This window comes from Thyridium curvatum (genome assembly GCF_004353045.1).
Source record: "Thyridium curvatum strain D216 chromosome Unknown NODE_23_length_467585_cov_82.455940, whole genome shotgun sequence".
NCBI lineage: Eukaryota > Fungi > Ascomycota > Sordariomycetes > Thyridiales > Thyridiaceae > Thyridium > Thyridium curvatum.
In genome coordinates, this window is record NW_022156778.1 from 34,214 (window position 1) to 55,553 (window position 21,340).

The window sequence follows — 21,340 nt, forward strand, 5'->3', positions numbered from 1 at the left end:
ACTACCAACGTACTGGAGCCGAAGTCTGGGGTCGAGCTTGGAAGAGGAAGCACCTGTCATGGTTGCACAGCATCTGCTGTCATTTCTGCGCTGAATGCTGCATGTGTTGGTCGGGCAATCATGGCATTGCGGCTTGGCCCGTCTCAAAGCTGCGATGGGATTCTTTTCTGTAGTGGTGCTTGGAGTCTATATCGGATTGCTACTGAGTACTCAGTGGTGGGCAGACTTCGCGAGTCCACATCGTGAGACAGGCAGCGCGTCTCAAAACAACACTTTTCTTAGCATCACACCCAGCACAGCATACACACTCTACCTTTCTCTGGCAGCCCAGTCCAGCCTTTCCTCTCCGGCTACCTAGGTACTTCAGCAGTGCGAAGTGGGCACTGCAGGACAATACGCCTTTCTTAGCCTTCGATCGCGTCAACGTCAAAGGCTGCAGGCTAGGGCCGCGACATTGGTCACTCCTTCCTCAGATTGCCGTCAGGTTGTCCTCAGATTGTCCGCATATTCACCTCACTTGACCGGCTCCAAGCCAACCCACCTCTTCTTCACCAGTCAGAAAAACGTCATTAAAATCGATATCAGCTTCATCTAAGCCTCAGCTGCTCTCGCCATCACTGACCCCACCCCCCCAGAGGCCAGCAATTCACCAGTCCTCCTTTATCATTCACCCAGGGGACCTATAATTCTGGTATGAATTAAGCCCGAGAGATCGCCAACAAGATCTCTTTCTCTCTGACAGCACCGCCTGCTTCTTTGACCCTCGTCTTCCCAGATCCGGTGTTCCCCTTGATGGCAGTGCGCTCTTGATTCATGGTTTCCAGGCTCTAGGCATGCTTCTCCAGCCTCTCTCCAGCAGAGACTAGAACAGCGTGCATGTCAGCAACCAGTTGACAACCTCACATCTTCGACAAGGGGAGATGTTTGATGTGGTGTGGACAGATCCTGGTAGGGAAACAGTTGGCGCAAGGAGGGACCGTCGCAAGTTCCCAAACGAGGCAGAGAACTCCAGCAAGCGAAGTGCAGCTCCAAGCGGCCGGTCTTCGGTGTCGACGACTAGCTCCATTTCAACACATAGCAGCGAGAACGTCTTCTCTCTGTTCAAGGGAATCGGGTTCAAGAAGTCCATGTCAACCCTTGGTAAACCCAGATCCATCGCCGATTCTACCTCCAGCCAGGACCAGAGTATGAAGGACAATCGTGAGTCTTCGGTGCTGTCGCCCATCCCATCCCTGGCGGGAGAGGAGGATCGATCGGCAGCATCGATGGAGTCAAACAAAGCCAAGCACGAGAACTCGCCGGACATCAACATTACTTCCCCCGGGCGACCCAGCGGCTCTGAAGGAGGAGGTAAGGGCCGCAAGAGATGTTTTAGACATGAGAGACTTTGCTAACTTCACGTCAGTTTCGACTTTGCCAAAGGGAAAAGAGAACGTCAGAGACGTGTCCCAAGAAACTGCGCAAGCAACCGCGCAAGCAACCCCAAGTCCCTTGGTGAAGAAGCAAGGTGCCAAGTCTCGTGTTACTCAGACTCTTGGACCCCATTCAACTATCACACAGACGACCAAGGTCGTGGTAGAACCTCGGACTCCTGAACAGCCCATCAACGGCCCTGTTTCAGGCATAAGAATCTCTGCGAAACATACCAAGAGAAACATGACACCCAGCACTGCTAACCGACCGTGAGTGTTTACCCTCATGGTATGGCACTTGATTAGGTTTCTAACAGTACTCTCTTAGCATTTTCTTCACTCCTCGAGGACCTCAAGAGCCTCAGCAACCTGTTGCGTCTGCGTCTGCCCAAGATAGCTTCAGCTCACCTCTGCATCCTTTGTTTCGGCCCAGCTTGCGCATAACGACCACTGATTCCGACACTATTCCCGAAGACTCTGGACCATGGCAGCCTCCGAAGTCTTGGGAATCGAAATTGTCAAGTGCTAGCTCTCCCACCGCAATCAAGGACATGGCGGCCAACTCCGATGTTGTACCCGCTGCAGAATCCAAAAAATGGCAGCCTCCAGAGTCTTGGAACTCGAAATTGCCGATTGCTGACTCTTCAATCGCAATCAAGGACCGGGCGGCCGATTCCAACGCTGTACTTGAAGACTCAGAAAAATGGCAACCTCCAAAGTCTTGGAATTCGACACTGCCAAGGGCTAACTCTCCGATCCCAATTGAGAAGCCGGCGACTGAGACCGATGCCATACCCGCAGACTCCGAAAAGTGGCAGCCTCCAAAGTCTTGGAACTCGAAACTGTCGAGTGCCAACTCCCCGATCTCAACTGAGAAGCCGGCGACCGATACCGATGTCATACCCGCCGCAACCTCGGAAAAATGGCAGCCTCCAAAGTCTTGGAACTCGAAATTATCGAGTGCCAACTCCCCAACCTCGATTGAAGACTTGGTGTCTTATACCGAGCAGAAAACGCAAGACATGTCAACGGACTTGGTTTCCCTGCAGAGAGAAATCAGAAGAATGGCGGCAGCTGGACCTCAACTGATCCTGAGCCGTCTAATCGAAGAATGGGGAGTATCTGCGGATGCTTCGTTGTACAAGGAATTGGAAATGGAGAGAAAGAGGTGGATGCTGTCGGCTCTAATGAACAGAAGCCTTGAAGACATGCCACACAAATCAAAGGCACCCAAGGAAGAGAGACTGGTTCGAAAAGTGCTGGCTCTGTTTGAACCTCCCGGTGAGACTACCCTTCTATTGTGATTCTGGAACCAGATCTAACTCTGAAATGCAGCAATCACATCCTATGTTGCTGCCATCCATTCTGAGGTACCGGTCTACCATATGGCGCCGACACCTCTTTCGCACAACCTTTTTCCCAACATCAAGCCGATTGTATCGCCGACCATTCCGCACTCGACGTTGTCGGTTGCTCCCAACTTCTTCGACATTGTTCATTGCCTTCGGCTCCCCGCTTTGGTGCCAGCGTCCGAGTTGCCCCAGCTCTTGAGGAACATTGGCAGGACTTTGACGAAGACTGGGGTGCTGCAGCTCGTCCTCATCGACCCGACGCCCGTTGCGTCATCGATGGGGCCACACCTTCAGAAGTGGATGCAGGATCATCTCCTGATCAACATGGAGCGCCAGTTCCGTTGTATGAGTCCGACAAGGCTGCTTCCCTTTTGGCTCTCCGAGGCCAAGTTGAGAGGACCTCAGAGTGATGTGCACACTATCGCATTCCAGGCCGTGCCTGGCGCCAGAGACGACGATATGACATTCGACGTCGGCAGTAGCCAGAGTCGGAAGTCGGAAGAGCGTATCAGGAACCTCGCGCGAACCGAAGTTGGCCGGCTCTTCTGGCAGGAGGTCTGGGGCCAGTACGTCACCGCCAAGAGGTGGTGGTGGGAGGAGCCCAAGTGTGTTGCCGAGTGCCACGAGCTCGGCACCCACTGGGAGTACAAGATCCTCGAAGCCGGCAGGGAGTCTTGAGGGACCAAGCAGCAGGCCCGGCTGCTGTGGTCTTTTTGTGGCAGGTCGGAACTGTCGATACTCGACAGACACCTTTTGTCTTTTGCACGTTATGTTTGCGTCTGTTTGTGATGTTTGCCCTTGGCTGTACCAGGGGAGATGCCGGACATGGTCACCAGCCTTTGGTTGGCATTGTCTCTTCCTCTTTCTCATCTGAGTGAAGATACTTTCACTTGAAAAAGCATGCAGAGAGTTATGCGCAAAGGAAACCGGAGGACTGTTGATATGGAGCGCAGATTCTGTTGCGCTTGACTCTTTCAATCCGAAGAGTGTCGAGATGGACGAAGAGACGGCATGTGGGACAAGCACGTCTCGTCTCGCCCAGGCCAAGGGACTCTTCTATCGGTCTGATCTTGATCAATGGCGCAAGACTTGCGCAACTAGACGTAAAATAACCGTACTTGATGAAATTAATCGATGATTTTTCACTGCCAAACCATGTCGTCTCGCCTAACAAACCGGGAATTTTGATGAGCTCTGCCCGTTGAAAGACGCTCTCTCCTTTCTGTCTCTGAACCGCGTGGCATGGTTCGAGGGCTCACGACAGCACAACCTTGATGCAGCCGTCTCGTATCCAAGGTCCTTGGAGTCATTCCAAGTTCCATGTAGATGGATGATTCTCATGGCATTTGCCGTACTGGCTGGCCTGCCCTTGCCCCCAGACATGCAAAGGCAAGCCCGGCATGGCATGCTGCCCCCGGGTCGAGATCCCGGCGCAGAAGCTTCAAACTGCCGGTGCTACTCTTTTTGCAAGGCTACACAGAGCTCCGACATGCATTAAACAAATCTGCTGATTCCTTTGGTAATGGACATGGAGATATCACCATGGATGGTTATTTGCACTGGAGGGGTTTCAGGGACTGGAAGTTCCCCCTATGATAACTATGATACCATCTCCTTATCGAGTATCGGGCCTCCTCATTAATTCGTACGGTGTAGCATCCAACATGCGAACAAGGGTTCCTTCCTCCCCCGGAACTGTTGACCAACATACTTGTGGTAGACTAGCTTTTTTGCATACGTACGCGATGCAGGCTCTGAGACTCTTTGGCCGGCGAGACGGGTTGCCCCAGAAGCTCATGCGCGTCACGGTGGGGAGTTATGTGGTGTGATGTTGGCCGCACCATATCTGCTTTGTGCATCTCGCGATGATGGCCCACGGGGAAGGAGAGACTTAACCCCCAGAAAAAGCCTCGCATAAGGGAAGACACCTCACGAACTCCATTTGTGCAAGTAGGCATGCGGCGGCAGTGGTGCCGGGCGCGCGGAGTGTTCCTCGAGACGGGGGGTCAATCTTTCCCCAACACCGCACATAAGTACGCCATTTCCCCGGTTTCTCCCCCCCCCCCCTTTATTTTCGCGGAGGAGGTACGCAAGGTTAGTTAGTGTATCCATTGCCCCTAGTGAGACTTATTGCGGTAGGTAGGTACCTTGGGACCTCCTGTGGTCAAGCACATGAGGCTCTTTCATTGTCTTAGCCTTGGCGCATTGCTTTTTTCCATACACTTACACACATACACACAACACACACGCACATACGGCTCGGCCAGGCGGCCGATCCAGCCTCTTGGGAAGAGCACCTTGCGGGCTGGCATCCAGGCTCATTATCCCGGAGCGAGGAGAAACGAGATGAACTGATCTGCTACGTGCTGGCGGCGTGGACGGATCAGTCGGCCTGGCAGCGAGCTGTGGCTGGGACCCAACAGAGCAACTGTGCAGCAGTAAATCCAACAGCGCCTCAGGGTCGCTCAAGCGAGAGGAGCGCAATGAACCCATTCTCTCTCTTTTCCCCCAGCCAGCGTCGTAGCCGTACACCACCTTCCGGGGAAAGAGAAATCCAGTCCAAAGCTGGGGAACGCATTGATCAGACGGGTACCTGAACTTGACCTCCACTTACAAAGTCACCATATTTCGTTCTCCGCACGACGAAACTGGCCTCCTGTTTCCCCCTTGCCATGTGCGTCTGCATATGGCAGCGTTCCGGGTGGACAGGATCCTCTGTTCAGGGACACGAACGACCGATACTGTGCAGATGGGCCCTTTTCCTTCAAGCTTTCAAGATCCGCAAAGAAGAAGGCGATCGTCGTCTAATTCCCGAGGCAGGCGAGCGCAGGCTACCAACCATGGATGTCTGCCGAAGGGGGACGCCGATCAGCAGAGAACCGCGATTGATTACTTGCGCCGATCTCGAATGCGAGTGCGCACCCTGTGAAAATCATGTGAAGGCATGGGACCACAGTCCATCGAGAGCCGAACATGTGTTTCTCATGTGTGTTTTGAAACACACGAGAACCCCCCGGCCAGAATCCGTGCAAGCCGAGGGAGGTGGTTCTGCAGCCGCCGTGGATAGATAGTTGCGGCTTTTCTTTCCCAAGCGAGCCAAACACACCGGAGAGAAAGAGTGGTGGATTTTGGCCACATCATCGAAGGAACCCGGGGTTAGCAGAGAGTCGTCTTGCGGCTAACGAACACCACGATTCGAGGCCCAGATTGTCCCGCCGCATCTCTTGGAGATTTGCTCGGTCATTATGCTGGGTCCTCTCTCATGCGTGGAGTCCACAAACTTCATTCGAGCGACTGGAGACGCGGGGACGCCTAGGGGCGCCGTCTCGGTCGGATTCTGGGTCTGGATTTCGTCTCTGAGAAGGGGACGACGGCGGCGGCGGCTTGGTGCCAGAAAGACTCCCAACCCAGTGGTAAGAGGCTGTGGAGCAGGATGTCACCCTGAAGGGGCACAGCGGAAAGCTTGTACGTAGCTTAGCATTTCGGCGAAGATGTCCGACTCGAGATAGATCTGGCTGCCCCTGCATAGCTCGTCCCTGCTCGGTAGAACTTCTGGAAAGGGGTGATGGCGCACGGCAAAGCGGGCAGGGCTTCCACGGAAGAGAAGCACAGCACGAGTGTTGGCCACGGCGTACAGTACCTACCTACAAGAAGACACAGGGACGAATGAATGAGTGAGATTGAGAAAAGTCCAAGCAAAGTCGAAACGCTAAAGTGCGGCCCCCCTGAGACTCGCGCGGACCCGCCGGGACGTCATTGGAGGCTTTTCAGTGAGGCCGTCGCATCGGGGAAGAGGCCCCTGAGGGACGGCCCTGGCGCTAGTTAGGCCTTGCGGTGTGGGGTAGGCCAGTCCGGCTAGGGGGCGGCGCTGGATCTGCTCAGCTTTTTTTTCCTCCAGACTTTCCCCAACGAGGGAGGTGGTTTGATCAGGCACCGAAAGCCTTTCTCAAGTCCGTTCCCACGGCTGCTCCTCGGTGTGCCTTTTCAACTCTTTCACCTTGGAGCGCGGCTCCCCGCGGTTCAGTTGCTCGCCAGCTGGAGACTCGCATGTCTTGGGATTGACGATCGTACTTTTACCCCGTTTACATAATAGCTTTTCCATGCCTCGTTTTGTCGGTCGAGGCTTTTCAGCCTAGCGGGCCAAACAGTCCCCCGTCCCGTCTACTTGTCTAGGTAATTCCTCTGTTCGGTGAACTCCAACATCAAAAGCTGAGGAAATGAGAGCCTTGTCGGAGGCTCCACCGTCGACGAGGCGAAGAAAGGCCGAGGACATTTCCGCGATGCTGGGCTTTTGGGTCTGTAATTTTCAAAGGCTTGACGTCGGCGTCAGCAAGCTGACAGGCCTAATTTCCGGCACGACCGTAATACAGAGAAGCCGCCGTCACTTCTGCATGCAAATGAAGTCTGCTTCGACTTCGGGGGTTCTGATTTCCTTTTCGATGCGGAACCAATTCCTACGTGCAGTGGGCAAACATGTGGATAATTGCAGTTACGTTCCTAGTCCCGGCATACCGGCCGTTGGAAAATGGCCAGCGACATTCGATGCCACGCAGTCTTCCCTCATGTGCTCTCCACATTGTCTCACTGCTGGTTCTTTGAAGACGTAGTTACGTTCTGAGCGTTCATCAAAGAATGAATGGGGCGGCGGAAAACGTCCACCGTAAATTCGTCGAGCCCACCAGAGAGGATCCACCGTCAACGACACTACATCCGTTCCATCCCACCACCAGCCGTGGCTGCCCTCCCACACCCTCAATTTCAGTCCTGATGGTGAGGCTGCTCAGGCTGCTCGGGCTGAGTAAAGCACCGCATTTCCATGTGCGACTGCCGACAAACCTGATTCTTTTGCTTTTTCAGCCAGGGCGAAGCAAGCCTCGCAGCAGCAGCAGCAGCAGCCTCAATGTGCTATCCTGCACCTACTTGCCCGGCCCCCATGCCTCCGAACGGCTAAACATATCTGCTGAAAGAGGCCGCGACGACACCTGTTTCCCTGTTTTTTTTTTCCCGGCGTGGCCGCTGAGGAGATCAGACAGAAGCATCGGGTTTTTGCATCAGGCCAAGCAAACCTGCCTGCCTGCAGCGTCGCATGGGTAGCGGTAGGTACGGTACATGTAGCGGCAACGGCAGGTGCCGTAATTCCCACCCAGCCGCCCCCAATTCCCGCCATCGACTGCCGGGCACCTAACTAATAAACTCTGCTGTCAGACGCAAAGCCCGCCCGTCTTTCATTGTCCCTGACGATATCAGCCCAGTCCGGTCCACTATCAATAGTACGAATTTACTGCTGCCCTAACGACTAACGACCGATGTAGGTACACAGTATGCTACCGAGGAGGGGAAAAGCCCAAAGCAAAGCAGGTTGTTGGAGACCTGCAGGGAAGCACGCAGACACTCAACTCACAGACCATGCATCTGCCATGCCCGCTGCGCCTCGCGTACCTACATACAGACAAACAACGGTGTAAGACTGTATGCAGCATATAGTAAGCAACCATCGAGGGTACCCAATGACAGACCTAGGTGTCAAGCCCGAAAAGAAATCGTCTGTGTGTTCTTCCCCCCCCCCCTCCCCTCCCCTTGTCTTGGGTTGCCCTGCGTGCCGTGTCCGTCTGCCGTCTGGTCTTCCATTCTCTGGCCTGGCCCGCCTCCCACCACAACTTCCCAACCCTTTTTTCCTGATTTGGGCATGTCGCGGCTCCTCTCCTGCCTCGTTTCGTCGAGCTGGCCGGCCGCCCTTCTTCCCCTTTCGGCGGGTATGATTGCCCCTCGAGACACGGTACGGTAAGCACGGCATGCGTGCCGCTGCCTGCCCACCCTCCCCTCTCCACTCTCGTCAGTGCGTTTCTGCAGCAGCCGCAACGGGAAAGGGGTGATGAATCTAAGATTGGGATGAACTCCCAAACACCACTACGACATCGTAGCAATAGCCTGTGTCTGGTCTAGCTCCGTGTATGTGCGTGTGTGCGTGTGTGCGTGTGTGTGTGCAGCTACAGTACAGTTTTTAGCTACCACGCCTGGTCACACAGAGCTGCTGAGCCTCTCCTTCTGCAGTAGATGTTGTCCAAAAGTCATCATTTTGTGTAGTGGTACAGCTACGTACAGTCAGACGCCATTTTGCCAGCCTTTCCACCCCCTCTCAGACCAAGGTTCCCTCCAGTCCCGCCATACACACCACCAGATGCTCAATGTAGAGAGCCGCTCGCACGTACTCGCTCCAGGGGGTATAGAGATAAGTGAGAAGAAAAAAAAAGGCGAGTAAAGCTATGATTTTTGTGCCAGACGTCAGGGGTTCCCACGTCGCCCCAAGTCGTAAATTAGAAAGATTGTCATGAAGAGTAATAAACCAAAAAGAAAATACACACTTGCGTGCTCTTATGCCTGAGAAACTGGTGTAAAGGGGGTATTGGGGGTTAAGGATGGGTCAAGAGCACGCTGCAGAATACTAGTACAGCCCATCCGTCAGAAGAAAGCAAAAAGACATCCCAGAGATTATCGTAGTGGGAAAATGGTGCCCGGCCGTTGTCTCAATTTCATGAACGCTCGTGCGAGTTGGGCCTCGTGCTCGAGTTGGCCAGCTCCGTCATGCTCTCCGTCTCGTAGTCCTTCTTCTCGGACCGCCCGCCGCTCCTGCCGCCGCCGCCCACGCCCGCAGCGCCGCCGACCACGCCACCGGCAGCGCCGCGCACCGAGCTGCTCATCTTGGAGAACTCGTCCGACGGGCTGAAGCCCACAATGTCCTGCATGCGCGGCCGGCGGCTCGCGTAGACGACGTCGGTGAAGAACATCTTGCACGCCTTCCACGACGTCACGACGTAGATGATGGCGTTCCAGAAGCCCTGCAGGGGCAGCACAAAGGCCGACATGTACTCGAGCGGCAGCGAGATCTCGTTGACGTGCACGACCGAGTAGACGCGGTTGGCGCTCGACGGGATCCACGTCACCAGCATCGCCGTGAAGAAGAGGATGGCGCACTTGGTGTACGACCACGTGGCGTTGTTGGCCTCGTACGCCGCCCGCCGCCGCAGCCGGTTCGTCGGGTTCTTGGGCGCCGGCGGCGCCTCGATGACCACGTTGCTCTGGATGGGCAGGATCACGTCGTTGTACGACTGGCGCTTGTTCCGCTTGTCGGACGAAATCGTGACCGAGTAGGCCGGGTTGGGCTGAGCCGGCTCGTCAGTGGCCCCCTGGGCCTGGCCGCGCCGGCCAAGAGGCGCCAGGTCGATGCCCTGCTGGTTGGCCGTCTCGGTCGTGACCGAGATCTCGGTGGTCTTGTTGGCGCTGAAGGGGTCATCCATGGGTGGCATAGGCTCGGGGTCGTGGTGGCTGTAGCTGCTAAAGTCGTGCAGTTGCTTGTGCTTCTTGTAGATTTCACTGCCAGCACGGATGTAGATGAAGAAGGTGATCAGAATCACAACCCTATATCAGTCAGTGCTGCTACTTATCACGAGCTCGGGCGCCTCGTCCATCAAACTTACCAGACCGGGCCGTAAAAGGTGGCAATACGCCAAATGTCCCATCCTGGACTAATCCAGCACCAGAGAGTGGCATTGCCGTACATTCGGCCACGGCCACCGGGGCTGGAGTCGTTGATGAAGATGTAGGTGATGGCCACGATGAAGGGAATACCGTAACAGCACAGCAGGTAGGGAATCTCCATTCGGCGGAGCTTCCGCGAGTCGAACTTGTAGTAGAATGTCAGATAGACGTTGACAGCCATGGCCAGTGTCCAGAAGGCATCGGCAGGCATGAACCTAGGATTTCTCTGTCAGTAGCTGCCAATATATTCGACCAATAACGAGCAAGCGCCGACCTACATCTGGATCAGAAAGGCTTGGAACTGGCATCCGGCCGAGTTGGTATCTCCAAGATATGTCCTCGCCATGAGCGTAGCAACGTTGGTCATCATGTTTCCAAAGGAGGCGTAGAAGACGAGCCGGTTGATGGGCTTGTGGAACGACTTGGACGTGGAGAACGTGATGATGACGAGGAGACATCCGAGGAGCGAGAGAACGGAGCAGACACGCTCAATGACACTGAAGCCATTGAGCTGTCTCTCGGTCAGGTCCGAGGCGTTCATGTTGAGTTGATTCTTCCAAGTACGAAATGTGCTGGGAGAAAATCAAGAGCAACTAGTATGCTGGACCCGCGAGAGGAAGGCACATTTGACTGGCAAGTAGGTAGTAAGTAGTAGGGTATGTATGTAGGAGGGTCGGCCTTTTGCGGCTCCTCTCCCCGTGCGTGTCGTGGGAAGTAGGCTCTCGCTCGGTAACGGTATGAGCCAAGGGTAGTCAAGCTTTGAAGGATAGGCCCGGCCTAGTGGTGGGAGCGTCCCACAGGGCGAGGTGGTAGCTCTGATATATGTGTCGATGGCGTGAACTAACCCTTCCAAAATTGGGCGACGATTCTTCAGTAGAGAAAGAGATGTTCAGGAGAGAATACAACCCCAAGGAGAAAAGGTGGTGTGGTCAGATTTTGGGTGCAGATGGGTTCGTCAGATTTTGGCAGTGCTGATCACGGCCATGACGGTAACAGTCACGGCGGTGATTCAGCACAAGATGAGGGTGTGGGCATCAAGTCCTCAAGTACTTGTTTCCCCTTTCCGGATGAGTTGCTTGCAAACACGAAGCGCAACAGATTTGCACGGTCGGGGAGCATGGATGAGATGGGTCCTGTGTGTACGTATGTGTGTGAGTGGGAATGAGGAGAAGGAGGAGGAGCAAGCGGCGCCATGCTTGCACGACCCTTTTAGAGGGAGGCAAGGTACATAGCGTGGCGTCCAGGATTCTGAAAGACTTCTACAAGTTGGAGCGTTTTCCACCTGGAGAGTGCCGGCCGGATTGGCAGGCCTGCTGACAGCGGTGATACTTAGATCTCATGCATCAATCTTCCTGAGCGACCGGGATGGGGGCCATCAGCACCGAACAATGAACTCTCCAGGGACCATTGTTTCTGGCCAGGGTGACCCCCCGCTGACTCGAGGCCAGGATGCTTTTCGAGTGGCTTGCTGCTATGACATGGCCCAAGTCGGGGGTATGGAGATGCGCCAGAGGGAAAACGGCAATGACTCGTAACAAAACAAGTTGGACCATCAACCGCAAAATGCCTACCAACGGTAAAATGCGACCGAGGGTTCGACCTTGGAGCCTATGGGCTCTGCACTGACAGGGGGCCAGGAAAGGCAGTGGAGCGAGCAAAGAGGCTAGGTTCAAGGATGCAACGGTGACAGGGGTGTTGCAGATGTGGGTGCCCTCGTGGGCCCCTTGATGGAGACGGCTATCCATGTTCATGGCTGCATCTTGCGCACAGTCATGTTGGCACTGTCGAGAGAGGTGGGCAGTACCGCACTGCGCCAAATGAACCACCTGGTTGCGACGAAGGCAGCATGCGCGCCGCCGTCAGCAGTGATGCTACATCAGGCATATGGCGGGCAGTGGATATTTCTCTCTATCGTATCCCCCTGATCTCTCAGGAGAGGACTGGCCTCCATTGTCAGTGCTAACGAACCGCCCCGACTTGGCGCGGGGTTAGTGGCTTTTGGGGTAGCTTAGCAATGACGCCAAAGTACCGCGAAGACTGGTCGAGAGCTGGGCGGGGACACCGCATTTGGGGGCCTCGGCGCAGCTTGTGTTTCTTTGGTTCTTCAGCGACTGCTTGCAATGGCTTCCGTACCAGCAGAGCCAATGAGGCAGCAAAAGGTGCAAATGGGTCACTGCTTTAGGTGTGTAGTAGACAAGGATTCAATGGTGAAACCCCTGCGTATGCCATTCGAGGTATTCGCTGCGCAAATCTTCGAGTACCCTGGCCTTCCTAGCCAGCCACCAGATCCTTTGCTGTAGAGATCCGCGGAGAGGTCTCAGAGGCGAGAGATTTCGACAGGGCTTGTCAGCAAGCGATCCCGCCATGACCGATGCCAGCAAGGATACGATGGCTGATCGCGGATGGCCGGTTTTCTTCTCCCCGAAAGACGTGTCGACAAGCAGGCCATCGACATTCGTGTCACTCTCCGCTGAAGCCGCTTGCAGTGGGGGCGAGTCTGACAGAAGCCCATGGAGATAGAATATGCTGAGTTCCATATCGTATATTCCGCTTGCCGAGTGTTTGCTCAGCAGTGTCACCAATGGGCGATGCAAGCAGTCGGCCTCGCCAGAATCACAACACGGTCTGCCGTCTGCCTTCAACAGGCAACCCAAAGCAGACACCGCTGTGCAAGGTACGGGAAGCGCTCAGACGGCCAAGCCGACCAGTTGGTAAAACTCGGGGCGTGTGCAAATCGAGGCACAGGAAGGCCGGACCGGTCAGTGTGTAACATCATGGCGCACGGACGCAACCTGGTGTGAAAAGCGTGTTGAGGCCTTGCATATGCGCATTCGGAGCCTCGAGTGAATCGAGCATGGCCGAACCATCTGGTCTGGTGACGCCAATGGAAGCCGTCATGTTGGTGTCAAGGTTTGGGATTGTTCTAGGCTTGCCGCAATTTTGCTTCCTTCCAATGTCTTAGATTTGAACTTACCCCGGAAGAGTCTAACTCGTGCTTGCCGAGAACGATGCGGGTTAGTGGCTTGCCACGGTGGAAAGGGCGAATCTGGTAGGTAACTACTTGAAGTGAAGGCGTTTCCGACTTCCTCATTGGCAGGCACTGATTCTGGTACCTAGGTACCTCTAGGTAGGTCTGGGCACCGCCATGACCTCTCCAACTTGACGCTGGTGCCATTGAACTGTCTCCACGAGAAAACAAAAGGACTTAGGTATCTGATTCCCGTCCGTACTCTCTCGTGGCTCCCGACGTCAATTTTTTTTTTTGATTGTTCAGTGTGCCACACTACCAAGATTGTCTTGACAGTGTCTCAACTTGGTTGTTTCATTCTCTCTAGAAGCTGCTTCCGCACGTGTGTTTCGCCTTTTGCAAGGGTTCTCGCCTGGAGCTATCTTTGTCAATCTTGTTTCATCCCCCTCAAAGACCCCTGCCATCGCCAAGACTCGAGAGAGCTTTGAGCACTCAATTTTCCCTCGAGCATCATCTGCAGGTCATTTCACTGATTAGCAAAGGATCACCAATCATCCTCGCAGCCAACACGCCAGATCTGCGGCGGCGACATGTGCTGCGAGGCCTAGCTAGCCAGTGCCATGCCCGCACAGCCAAGCCACTTTGTCTACGCCATAGCCATGAATGCTGAAGCAACTATTCCCAGAGGACTAGGCCAAGGAACGCACGAACATCTCGGCATCCTAATGCTCTGCACTCTCCCTCTTATCCCCGGACCCCGCATCAACAGGTAATATCATGAGCCAGCCACAAATCTCTAGCGCTTGAATGTCAGGTCATTTTTCTTGCCCGGTTGGCGTCTCGGCGCCCTGGGACCAACCCCAAAGCTTCGCGGCCAGGGGCAAAGGCTTGATTTGGACCTGGTCGCCGAGCCTGGCTAGTTTTAGGCTTGGTGCTAGCACGAGTTGCCCAACTTCACAAGCATCAAAGCCTCGGCGGATCTGTTGGAGACTACAGCACATGAATATGCGACTATTCTTCAACTGTCTGGTGCCCCGACAGTAGAGGGAGGCGCATACTCGCGTCCGCTTCACGGGCCGTAACGACGATTCACGGGGACTCCCTAGACTAGGTGTTTATCTGGATGCGTCTGTCTTCCTCGATATTCATCGTCTCGTTTAGTTCGATGCTCAGTAGGCCTAATATGCTCGGCTTTCCTGGTTGGTTAGATGGCGATGGTCAAACACTACCCCGTGGCCCCCGGACCACACTCCGGTCGAGTCTCGAGATCTTCTTCACATGCAGCGTCGTTCATGGGGCACGGAATGCCGATCTTTCGACAAGCCGTCCAAGTCGTCCGACATTGACTTTGATACCACCGACAAACGATCCAACGTCATGTTTCGCTTGCCGATGGACAACAGCAAGATATAACAATCCTTAGCGTCTTCCGAAGGCCTAAGGTTGAGGACAAGTGAGTTTGCCGCGCCAATCAAGACTTCACACACTGTGCTGGTTCACAACGGTAAGAGTATCAAATTGGATCCTCGGCCTTGAATGACCAGAGTACAGTATCATGCTCCAAGCAAGATAGGCCATCCAGCAAACATGAAACGACGTCGAACTTCACGCCAATCCTACCTCAAAAATCGCGTTTTCATTTCATACACATCAATAGGCGATCCGATGTCAGTCTTTCAGCTCCCACTCGGTGGAGTGCCATAGACACAGCGTTGTATCCCGAGAGCTTCAGCGTCTGGGCAATCTCCCAGCTGTGAGGAACCCACGATCGCCCAGTCTCTTGAGCACAACCCAAGCCATCCCGAGAATACTTGGCAGAAGGCCAGTGTCGCAATGACTCCACTGGGCCCGAGACCGCCCTGTCAAGGCGGGCTCCCACCGAAGGATCGCTGTTGAGCACTGTTCGCTTTGGCTAAGCCGGAGCGGCGACGAGTTGACGCACATCCCCATGGAATTACCGCGTCATTATGCCCCACGAAGTGAAACCCACCGGCTTCATCATGATGTCTTGATTGTATGACCTCAATGCACTACTAGCAAAGGAGAGGAGAGGGTTGCACTCACCGAGCTGACCAGAGTTACACTCACAGGGCTGAGAGTGAGACCCAAGCATTCAGAGCTACTCCATACGAAAGTCTTGGGTTATGATTGTTCGTAAATCATTTACTATTGACCACGACGTGCGGATATTTGCGGCCGATGATCGACAGTCGATGGAACAACAGTGTAGTATCGCTCGACTGGGGCCTGGTCAACAGGCGAGTTGTTCAGCAGAACCTTGACATTATGTCGACTTGTATGACTTATTACTCTGTACTACTGCATAGTCCATACAGTATCACGTACATCACAGGTCCATGCCAGGCTGACGTCCGGACCTGCAATGGACGACGTCCAATGTCACCTGTGTGGCTGACGCTTCGGTACCCCGGAGACGGACGGCTCGAATACGTCCTGCCAACCAGGATTTCCCTCCCGCCTTGTGCTTTTTAATTATCGGCACTCGGACTCGTTATTAACGTACCCACGTTCCTGCATAATTCACCATCAATTGCAACCCTCCCAGGCCGTGGAGTTGTGAAATGGCTCTCTCGCTACAGGCCGTGTCTGTGTCTTTGGGGGAGCGGGGGACTTGCCCGGTGGATCCCGCACCGTGCCGCGCCTCGCATGGTAGGTACTCCGTACCTACTCAAGAGGCTCCATTCTGCGCGCGCCGCTGTTGCAGGACGCATCACAGGAACACACAGACGACATGGGGCCAGTGCCCAAACAGTCTTTCTTGTTTCCTGTCCTGAACGGGGACACTCGAGAGCTTGCCCCGCGAACATGAAGCGTCGTCCTGCTCGACGCGGAGCGCGTTACGGGCCCCCAAACTCTCTTGCACTTCTCCACCACCGTTGACGTCGTTGAGGCCTCTCCCTCCTCGCCAGTTCGTGTGTAGGTACCAACCTACTGGCCTTCTCCTCCTCATTTGGGGTAATCCTCTGGACCAGGAAAAGGTCAAAGCGTCAGGCCATGTTCGTGTGTCCGCTCACCGTGTCCCGACACCTTGTTCGAGCAAAGACCAAAGTCCACAGGAACGGCCCCTGCAGTCTGATCCCCGGTTCACACCGCTCGCTCCCTCGTAGGGCTATCACGCTGTCAAAGTGCGGAAATCTGGTTCACTTCTGCCTTCCGAATCCTGCAGTCTGGTTCTATGGCGATCATGGACAATATCAGGGCAGGATGGCCAATTTCGGGCAAATTTCACGTCGTATTCCCAATTCGTGCATTCGCCCAATGTCCCAAGTGGGAAGAAGGGGGCTACTACAAGTACTTGTGGGTTAAGCGAACAAGATAAGCGGGCGATGTAATGCTTCTTGCTCGCTGAGGGAGAAGATCGTCGCCTCCGTCTTACGGAGTACTCGCGGAGATGGGGAGGGGGGACAAAATTACTCTTTTTCTTTTCATGCTTTTGATTCCGAATATGAATGCCGGGACTAGGTTCAGGGGGGAGAGGTCTGACAGCGCAGATCGATGCCTGAAGAGGGCAAGAGGCGCAACTCGGACGCTGTGATCCTGCAGTAGGGAAACACTAGTAAGCTTTTCTCGATGGCTTACAGAAGAATTTGCAAGAACCGGAGGAACATGTCCACAGTTTCGTTCAGAGCAGCTCTTTCGATTCTTGTGACCAAAGCCGGCGCCCTCGCCTCGTCGCTGCGCATGGAGGCTTCGGCAATCTGAAACGGAGCCGGCAAACTTTGCAAAGCTTCTCACTGTTGCTCTCTGGCAGATGTTTTCCCGTCTAATCCGAAGGCGAGAACCCTCGATAGAGCGGCAGTTCGACTTCATGCAGAGTATCTTGGGTGAGAACCCTCGAGTGCTCGTTCCCAGGCAAGAGTACGGAAACCTTTGCAACTCCCTTGTGAGACTGATGAGGCCATGAAGTGCACACAATGAAAGGCACTGGAAACTCGCTTAGCTCCCTATGATGTAGTAAAAACAAACTTGAATATAGCCAAAGGGTTCACAATCCCTCTCCCCTTCAAAGGGTCCCACGACATCTCGCATCAACTCCGTATGTATCCGGGACAGCATCTATTGCCCCCTGGGTTCACCCTTCGAGTGACTCTCCTCCTCCTCCCGGCCCAGAAACGACAACCCGGTCGCCCGTCTCGACCCTCGGCCCGGCCCCGTCCACCTTCTCGAGCAGCTCGTGCCCGACACGGAGGTTCTCGGCGCCGCTGAGCGCCCGCGCGACGCCGCTCTCGTGCCGCTCCCGCACGAGGCCCCGCAGCGCGCTGATGAGGAACCCCGCCGTCACCTCGACGGGCCACCCGTCTGGCACGAGCTCGAGCACCTCGAGCACGTCGAACCAGGCGCCGAAGCGCGCCAGCAGCGCGCCCGTCTGCTCGATGCGCTCGCTCACGTCGTCGAGCGCCAGGAACTCGTGCAGCAGCGCGCCGAACAGGCGCCTCTGCAGGTCGACGACGCGGCCCGGCTCCTCCTCCTCCTCCCTCGCAGCAGCAGCAGCAGCAGCGGCCGTGCCGCCGCTGCTGGTGCCCGCCGACGCGGTGAAGATGTCTTCTGCGCCGCCGGAGCCGCCGCGCAGGCAGTACGACACGGCCGTCGAGTGGTCGCCGAGGCGGTGCACCAGCAGGCGCAGGGCGTCCTCGTGGCGCCGCTCCCGGCCGTCGAGGATGATGGTCTCGGGCACGAGGAGCTGCTCGGCCCCGGGCAGGCCGCCGTCGACGATGCGCGCGCGGATGGCCGCCGCGTCGTAGTCGTGCGCGCCGCCGAGCAGCTGCAGCAGGCGCAGGCGGCTGCGCCAGACCTCGTCGTCGGGCGGCGCGTTCTCGGCCAGGAACTGCCGGTAAGTCGGCTTGGGCGGGCGTAGGGCGCGGTAGGCCGCGTACGTGTTGGCGACGACGTCGCGCGCCTGTGCCGACGACCGCAGGTCCGCGATGACGATGTCGAGGTAGTAGTTGATGAGCTCGTCGACGTAGACTGTGTGGCCCTTGTCGAAGACGAGGTACTCGAGGTAGTACTTGACCGCGTCGGGGGCCTCCTCGCGCAGCAGGCTGACCACCTGCGTCGGCTCAAACTTGGGCGCGCGGGCCTTGTCGTCTGCAAAGACCTGCACTCCGAGCCTCGGGTTCCGTTCGGCGAGCCAGAGGCCGTACTCCTGCACTAGTGCCTGGTTGCTGATCTTGGAGAGGTAGTCGCGTAGCTTCTGTTCGCCGTCTTGAAACTCGCCTCCGTCGTCTTGCTCTCCTTCAATAATCCGTCGCCATGTTGCCAGAACGTCGGCTGCTGATTTTCGACTCTGATATAGACGACTCAGGACGTAGAGTCGATGATAGGACTCGAGCAAATCGACGGCTCTATCAAAGCAGTCTACGCCCTTGTCGACGACCTTGTTGAGCTCTTCTCGTATAGATCCCTTTCGTGCCTCCCCTTTGGGCGATGATTGGTCCAGTTCGAGTAGCACCGACAGCAGGGCCGCATCGACTGTCCGGAATACCTCGCTTTCGTCGGGAATGCTTCCAAATCCTTTCTTCCGTCTCCACGCCGTCAGGAATTTCTTCAAAAACTGCAATATCCTCGGCCCCAGTGCGCTGATGCTTGAGCCAATCCGAGTAAACCTTTCGCTTGTAATGTATCTCTGAATCGTGTCTTTGACGCCGCCGTAGATCCATATGCCCTTTCTGCTTTGTATGATCTCGTTGCGGAGACCGGGTATCATTGCCAGGACAACTCTCGGATCGAGACCACCGTCTAGAAGAACCTCTTCCAAAGCTTTCTGCTCCGACTCGGCAAATAATGAGTCGGTGGCATGCAGGAAGCTTGCGAAAAGTAATGCTCCAGCTCTCTGTCGAATGAAACTGAACGTGAGGAACTCAAGCTCCGTCTTGGCCTCTTGGCCACGGAATGAATTAAGGACAATGAAGAGCTGGAGCCTCTCGTCGGACGTCTCGGGGAAGATCTTTTCGTCCATCAAGTTGGCATCGAGCCCTGCTTCGAGACGTAGAATTAGGGGGTTCCTCAGACCCCACCAGATATGACTACCAGTCCATATAGCCAAGCGGCCCGATGACTTGGCGAGTCGCGCAGCAAAGTCCTCCTCTTCCTCGATGCGGCTCGCCTCCCAGCCTTCAGGAAGTGGCTCGTCGTCGGATGAGTCAAGATCACGTTCGAAAAGATCCTTCTCCTTTGACAGCCTCTCCAGTGACATTGCTGTTCGAGAATCAGAGCTTTTGAGAGTGGCGGCTGCATCTGGCGTCCCGGATGAAAAAGGAGAGAAGCGTTTCTGACTTAATCTCGCGACGACTTCCCGGAACTGGACTTCTTGCTTCCCCATCAAGGGTCGAATGCCGATGGGCGATGTGTTTGGCGCATTGGCTTCCTCATCACTACGAGGCTCCAGCCAGTACTTTATCGGCTCCTGCCCATCGCTTATGTCCCATCTTTGAACTTCTAAGCCGTGGTGAAGTCCGTCTGCGAAATCCCGGGTCATGGATGCTAGCACGTAGCCCTCTTCCTCCTCTGCCAGAGACGTCCTCGATGCGGATAGGTCCGATGCGCCTCCATCGACGACAACCTCCTTAGGGTATCTGTCGAACTCAATTGTTGGCCTGGTCGGGTCTCCGTCCAGGTTCACGAACATGCCAATACCCGGTTCCAATGGGCCTGTTCCCGTCACTAGTAGAAACTCTTCCTGCGTAGGCGAGGCAATATGTGGTTTCAGGAAAACAGGCTGCGCTTTTCTTTCCGCTGAAACTTGCGATTCCGTCGCAGACTGTGGCATGCCAGGAGCGGCGGGCAGTGGTTTGTCGGCTGATGTGCCTTGATTCGACGCCGATGCACCCTCTGGGGCTGGACTTCTCGACTGTGGCGGTCTATCCGCATGCTGGGATGCCTGTGAAGGCTCTTCTTCTGGCTTCTTGTCCTGAAAGCGATTTGCGATGAAGCCTCCCAAGCTAGTACTCCTGCTGTGCCCGCTCGCCTCGATGGCAGGCGAGTGTGACCGCGCCTGTGCTGTCGATGCACTGCGCAACAGACCGCCATCGGCGGTGGTGTGAAGGTTTTGAACATGTCCGAGAACGTTTGGGGGCTGCGAGTCATCCAGGGAGGAGATGCTCATGAGCGGAATCTTGAGCTGACGGTCCACATCCAGAAGCGCATATGTTCGTGAATCCGCAACACATGCAATCGAGTCCCTCCGCACCGATATCGTGCTACCGGCAAAGTCTATGTTCTTGACACCGCGCGCATCCTCTCCGATCCTCACAACCTGTATCTTTCGATTGAGGGAGAGTAGAACCGTGACCTTTGATGCTTGCCAGCCGCTGTCGCCAACCTCGTTGAGGTCCACGCCTCCGATCCAATTGCAATTCCGTACTTGAGTAAGGACGGGACTCAGCTCGGGAAGGGAGTAGAAGGTGACCGTGTGGTTGCAGAGAATACACGCTTTCCCCACCTGCGGGAGCAGGAGAATCTGCTGAACGCCAGGCCTCGATCCTCCGGATGGCTCAGCAAAAGCCGGCTTCAGCCGCGAGGCAAGTATAAATGGTGGGCTCGCGCCGCTTCTGTCTGCTGGGTCGGGTGGTATCTGAAAGAAGTGAAGGAGCTCGGAGGCTGAAGTGCCGACATAGAGATTGCCGTCTAGGAAGGACCATGATCAGTCAGGGCTCAGGCCGGCCAGCCAAGCTGACAAGGCACAAAGAGAGTCTCACCTAGATAGTCAACACAGTTGATCTTTATGTCCTCCTTGTCGCCATCTGCAGACAGTGGCACATCGGCCAGCAGGGTGCGCAGGACGAAAGGACCAGACTCAAGTCCATTGCGCGTCAGGGACTTCGTCTCGGTAGACGGGTCCTCGCTCTGGGCTTCAGACGCCATGGCTCACAGCTGGGTGATCTTCCGTGCCATTATCGGGCGCCGTCCGAGAGCTCGTGTGTTTATTTCGCTTGGTCTGCTCGAATTGGCACAATTACCACAATGTGAGTAGTGTTTGGATAGTTGGGAGTGAATATAGATCTAGAAGCTGTGCATTCGGTCGCGGGGCTTCGTCATGAGGCTGTAGCTTCCCC

The 21,340-nt window shown here is 55.5% G+C and overlaps 3 protein-coding genes across 3 annotated transcripts; 1 reads left to right on the top strand and 2 right to left on the bottom strand.

Annotated features, from left to right (window-relative positions):
- Positions 1-920: 920 nt before the first annotated feature.
- Positions 921-3,442, top strand: E0L32_004661 (uncharacterized protein; the record flags this gene model as incomplete). Its single annotated transcript, XM_031139096.1, has 4 exons — positions 921-1,350; positions 1,406-1,682; positions 1,741-2,693; positions 2,748-3,442. The coding sequence occupies 4 exons, from the start codon at positions 921-923 to the stop codon at positions 3,440-3,442; spliced, it is 2,355 nt and encodes a 784-aa protein (XP_030996814.1).
- A 5,852-nt stretch (positions 3,443-9,294) lies between these two features.
- E0L32_004662 (uncharacterized protein) lies at positions 9,295-10,841 on the bottom strand (the record flags this gene model as incomplete). The annotated part of the gene is made up of 3 exons (XM_031139097.1): positions 9,295-10,180; positions 10,240-10,515; positions 10,579-10,841. 3 exons carry the CDS (start codon positions 10,839-10,841, stop codon positions 9,295-9,297), a joined length of 1,425 nt encoding a protein of 474 aa, XP_030996815.1.
- Positions 10,842-17,361: 6,520 nt separating this feature from the next.
- E0L32_004663 (uncharacterized protein) lies at positions 17,362-21,149 on the bottom strand (the record flags this gene model as incomplete). Its single annotated transcript, XM_031139098.1, has 2 exons — positions 17,362-20,912; positions 20,984-21,149. The coding sequence occupies 2 exons, from the start codon at positions 21,147-21,149 to the stop codon at positions 17,362-17,364; spliced, it is 3,717 nt and encodes a 1,238-aa protein (XP_030996816.1).
- Positions 21,150-21,340: the final 191 nt, after the last annotated feature.